The 5,939-nt window shown below is 35.1% G+C and overlaps 1 protein-coding gene across 1 annotated transcript in view; it reads right to left on the bottom strand.

Annotated features, from left to right (window-relative positions):
• The window catches only part of LOC113234423, a gene marked incomplete at its 3' end in the record, with an annotated part of 144,456 nt that extends 139,370 nt beyond the window's left edge, over positions 1-5,086 (bottom strand). Inside the window, exon 1 of the mRNA XM_026469734.1 lies at positions 4,878-5,086. Within this exon, the coding sequence (XP_026325519.1) occupies positions 4,878-5,031 (154 nt within the window). The remainder of the gene's footprint in view (positions 1-4,877) is intronic.
• Between the last annotated feature and the right edge of the window lie 853 nt (positions 5,087-5,939).

The following is a 5,939-nucleotide window of genomic DNA, read 5'->3' as shown; positions in this document are numbered from 1 at the left end:
AATTCCGTTGTAAAATAACATAAGCCCCAATATGATAAATAAAAAGAGAAAAGCTACAGGATAACAATTCAAGAATTATAGTAACCTATTAAGATACGTAATGTATTCGATATCGATAATGAAATAGGAATGAACTTGGAAGTTTTGGTAGTACGATATAAATAAGATAGATGGCGCTAATTTGAATAGTGGTATAACAGATCCACATTTTCATTAAAACTATCGCCATCTGTATTATTATACAAATATTGTGCCGTCTTATGCTATCTAATGTGGAAACACTAAATTCCCGCATTTTTTACAATCCTGTTAACACTGGAATGAAATCTGATCGAAAGAAACCCAGAACGCAGGCGCAAGAGGTGCGAGGATAAAAAAAATTAAATATAGATTCGTTCTGGATCTCAATCTAAGTTGTTAAGCTCAGGTATGCTTAATGAGTTTACCAAGGAGATGCCTATGTAACTAGGGTTACAGTGCGTCCGTATTTGTCAGGACTTGTCCAGCTTTTTGAACTCTGTAATGTAAGGCTTTGACAAGATACATCATTTGTCCGGATTCGTGCAGTTTAAAGTGTCGTGCCTTGTATATTTAAATGAAGTTGTTCACATATAGTAAAACACTATTAACTTCACGACTTTTTAGACGTTACGACGGCAGACTGTCGTGACAGTCGTCTGACGATAAACAAAACGTCCCGATAAAAATGTGATAACAGATAACCACAGCTACAATTGTCATCACATTTTATTTATCATTGTCTGCACGTGCACCGATAAATTATTGTCACGATCTAGTGGGAACAGCTAGACACGACAGTCGTTCAACGATTAAATAAACGTCCACGACACAGTCACGACAGATAGTCGTCATATGGGAGCAGGCTGGACGCGACAGTCGTCCAACGATAAATAAAACGTAACGACATAATGAAATAAAGATAACCTATTTTTCAGAATAATATATCCAAAAAAGTAAAATATCTACCTCGCAATTATGTTGTAAAACTCGATTTAGGACAAAAAATTTGCGGCCAAGTGAGAGAGACATTTTCGATTTTATTTTGTTACCAAAAAGTCTTTCTTGCTATTTCGGAATGGTAACCCTATATGCAACGAACCCTGGAAGATATCGGTGTATACACACAGAAATTCAAATGCAAGCATTACAAAAGATGCTGCAAAGCACTTGGTTCTAACATTTGGGGTATCAACCAGGTATAGATGGTACGCAGGGTAAAAGGTAGACGGCGGAATGAGCTCATGAAACTCTTGCGCATATATCTGCGAAATATAAGGATAAATTACAGAGTGCTGAAATAATATTGGGTACCAAGGTATTAGGAAGTTCAAATAGAAGGTTAACGCTGTGGAGACAACAGAACGGCGATTACTCCAGTGACATAACAATGAAGAAACTTTAGAAAAATACCACTGATAATTTTACTAAAACGTATCCAATCAAGTGTCCAGATAAATTCCAAAAAGGTGTGTGTTAAAGCACTGCCAAAATATGATCTAGATTTATTTTGTCAGTCTTATTTACTTTTTTATAATTATTTAACATATTTTTTTTTTACTAAAACGGGTAGTACAACACTAATTATTATTTATAAATCTAATTACTTTAGTTATTTTTTTTAGATTTAAGACGCATGGAGCCATATTTTTCTTTGTAAAATTACGAATTAAATTTTAATTTTTATTCATATTGCTGCATTATTTATCCTTCCAAACATGTGATTAAAATAAATCATTGATTTCAATTAAAAACTTACACTTTACACTTTAAGCCTATTAAGGAGTAATAAACAATATAATTTGCTCCAAAAAAATTATCACATGATAAGAACTAACCTATTTTTTTTGTTAAAGAAGTTGTAAGAGTATCTATCACCACACATTGTAAAGCAAAATTCGCATGAATGAGTGAGAAAAAGCTTTGTTTTCATTCAATAAGAGGAATAAGATGTTGCGCAATTCGCTTCTGCTCAGACAGCCGACGCGAAAAGTACATCATTATCGCTCTTATTACCTGGACATAACATGTTGTTCTGACCAGCTTAATGCAAATCCGTGTCGATAAGTGTGTGCCTTAAAATGACATTTGCAGGGTTACCATTGTTCACATTGATCTAAATAGTGAATTCCTGGGAAATTTTGAACTTAAGAAGAGTGAATAAAGGTAAGTTTTAAACATAGCTTGGACCAACAGAGAGGAACAGTCCCATATCTCGATTACAGAGCCCCTTCCGAGCCATCCTTTAGGTTGTACAGGTAGGACAATCTACAATCAGGTCTTGACCCCAGACCAGCCCGTTGACACAGACTCAACAGAGAAGAACAGCGAGTGCCTGGTTATATGTATGGACAACGGCACATCAGACTACACATTTTTGTTCAAAAATTGGCTCCAGTGCAACGGATCAAGATACATCAACGTATAGCTTGATGTGCTGGCGTGTGTTCATTAAATTATAGGGATAATGGTTACCATGTTGGTAACATAACTCTTTAAATTATTTACTTCCCAGAGAGGGGTCTCCTCTGACTAGATGATTCGGGTCATTGTACATCTTTGTCATTTCTAGCAGATAAATGAGAAGAAGGTAGGTGTGTTTGAACAACCAGTAGGTTTTCATTGGTTTTAAATTTCTCCATTAAAATAAAAAATAGACATGCACAGTTACATGCCCACAGCAGGTAAAGGTATTATTATTTGGATGGCTTCACTCAGAACCCGTGCAGTCCTTCATCACTGTTACCACTAATTCGTCTATCACTGCTAATTACGATTTGAAACCAAGGCCAACAAGGGTGAGTGTTATGTACATACTTGAATGATAAAAATCCTTGGTAGCGACTCGTATAGCCCTTTCAGGTTGGACATATGAAATAAATATTGTAAATGGTAAATGTGTATGTAAATGTTTATTTACAAAGAGCAACCCCTTGAGTTTCTTGCTCATTCTTCTTATGGAAATCTGCACAACTTCAAATGCCCATTGAGGGGGCAGCATTTGATAGTCAGATCTAAGTAACGTACAGTCAACAGCACATCGAGCTCCACATTGATGTATCTTGTTCCATTGCACTGGAGGCAATTTCCAAACAAAAATATGTAGTCTGATGTGCTGTTGACTGTACAAGGGTAATGATATTGAATATGAAACTTTACAGCCTCTAAAGCTTTTTCTATTGATTCGAATTAAAATTATTTCGTCTTTTAATAGCTTTTTTAAAGCAGTCTTTAACACTTAACATGATATCAGACACATCTAATCTAGTATGAGCAAATCACTATTTGCTCATACAGTGACGTTACTGTGACATTATCATCATTTTTACTATTACAATGATAATTTTTAATACATATAATTTAAGTACCTTCATTTATCACCACTATTATATACGTCAAAGTCTGGTGGTAGAAGATACGAGGTAACTGTATAAGTACAACAGGACAATGTGGCTTGAATAAATATATATCAAATCTAAGACAGAGTAGAGAATGTAGTACGGGTCTAACTTAAACAAGATAAAAATTAAAATATACATAGTCATTTTCATAGTAGTTTTAGTAAGGCAATGGTCTATACATTAGTAATTGAATGATTGAATGCCATCACTGCCATTCCCCTGCCTGATGCTCTATTGAGACTCAACTACCGTTGCAGCTAGATTTTAGCAGAATAACAAATATATTGTCCTAATTGCAACATTATCTCAGTCTCAATGAAATTATAATGAATGACCAGTGGTTTTAAGAAAATTAGAAGACTTGGGGCCCAGAGATCAAAACAGTAGAGACCAGGACAATTTAACTGCCTCTGTGGTCAAATGGCTACCATGCCTGACTGTAGCTCAGGGGTGCCAGTTTCGATTCCCAGGCCGGGAGAAATATTTGTATGGCCCACATTTATTTCTCTCGTGAGTTTGAGTGTAATTTGTTTATGTGTGTGTGCATGGCATCCATAACAAAGGGTTTACCAAGTGCGGGTCTATGTTGAGTGTGTGTGCTATAATAATAAAAAAACCACTTCTTTGTTGGCCTTGGTTCCAAATTGTAACTAGCCAGGAGAACAATAGATATGGTTGATGTCCTGAAGGGCTACACAAGACACAAATACTTGCTAAGCGAACAAGCATGTGTACGGTTTTCAACTGCCTTTGGAGCCGACCAGCTACCATACATACCATGAGGATCCAAAGTTTGATTCCCAGGCTGGTAGAAATATTTGTATGGCCTACATTTATTTATCTGGTGAATTTGTGGTTGTGTCCATGGCATCCTCGACACAGGATTTCCCTAGCCCGGGGCTATTTTGAGTGTGTGCATTATTATTATTATTAATAAAAATAATGAAAACCCATTGATAGTTTAGATGTAAGTTCTCTTTTCCACTTAATTGGACAAAGAGCCCTACAGTAACAAAGCAAGTGAGTAATAAAGAAACCTAATTTTACTTACACAAGTTACATCGTCAAGAAATTTTTGTATATTCTCATATTGCTTATCAAATAACTTCTCGATATCTGATAATTCTGGCGTGAACCCGGTCTCGAATGGCGCGTTCTTATAAGATTTGTAGAGAAAAGATGACATCGCGTAGTTGTCACTTTAATTCATTTTAGATTAGGAAGGAATGATAATTTATCGCAGAATTATATGTAATCTTCATCTAAAACGCGTCAAAACACTTCCCTATTGCACTATTTTCAAGGAAATTTGAAAGAAACTCGTGTGAAAGTCACGAAAATGACAGTTACTAAAGACTGAAACTATACATTATTTGCGATGTATATCTTTCGTGCCAAGAGCACTAAATACATGTTTTACGCATCGGTATGAGTTATAAATAAACAAATGGCACTTACCTGGTCGTGTGACCACTTCCTGGGACAGAGAAACGGGAATCAACACAGCATTGTGTGTCAAATCCTCGAGAGACAAGCCCGTCACAGCGGTCGATAGTAGCGGGTTTTTCACAATGTTCCTGTTTGTATAATCACCGAAATTTCTGTCCGACATATTGTCATATAACAACTAACCGGCTGAAATACGAATTTTCGGCAATTTACACATCTGGAGGTCACAAAAAGTAAATTTAATTATGTGAAGTAACGTGTCACTTGCATATTTTGAGTTGACATTTGTTTGGTTGACACCAAGGACTTTTTCGAAAACAATCAGCTGAAACTTAAACGCTCAGTGATATTTCGAAATGACTTAATCAATTTACATTAATTTTTAACTAAGATTTTTGATGACAAAATAACGTAAGTTTTTCACAAAAAAAATAAATATAAATAAAAAATAACATTGAAATCATTAAAAAAGTGGAAATTAAAAATAAATAAACTGTCAAGTGCAGTGCTTCGTAAACACTTTTCATTTCGTTCCGCCACACGCAGTAAAACCACGTGGCCAATAAAACGAAATAAAATTCTTACTTACACTGGAATGTCACCAGTCCCCATAGATGGAAATATAGGCATTTATGAATAATATAGAATGAAAAATGGCGGGTTTTTGTAGTTACAGTTTTTCATAAAACATTTTTAGTTTAACCAGATATGCTTTTTGTTTGCTACCATTAGAGGAGGAATATTTTCGTCCTCTTCCAACAAAATAGAATCATCACAATCGGTTCACAAATACCGGAGTAATCGCGTAACAAACATACCTACAACGAATACAGTCGAATTGAGAACTTCCTCCTTTTTTTAAGTCGGTTAAAAAATATTTCATATCAGGGAAAAACACTAAACTTGTTCCATCATTTTCGTTCAGGAACTTCAACTTTTGATAGGTGTCAACGATAATGTAATGATGGATAATTAAAGAAAAAATATTGTAAAATTATCCCGAATAATATTTTCTTTTTCTGAAAATATGATTTTTTCAAAATGGAAAAATTTTCCATGACCCAACACTAG

This window comes from Hyposmocoma kahamanoa, unplaced genomic scaffold, assembly GCF_003589595.1.
Source record: "Hyposmocoma kahamanoa isolate Upper Pololo Valley unplaced genomic scaffold, ASM358959v1 84, whole genome shotgun sequence".
NCBI classification, from domain to species: Eukaryota; Metazoa; Arthropoda; class Insecta; order Lepidoptera; family Cosmopterigidae; genus Hyposmocoma; species Hyposmocoma kahamanoa.
Note: the sequence above shows the minus strand (reverse complement) of the source record. Positions and strands in the feature narration are given on the sequence as shown.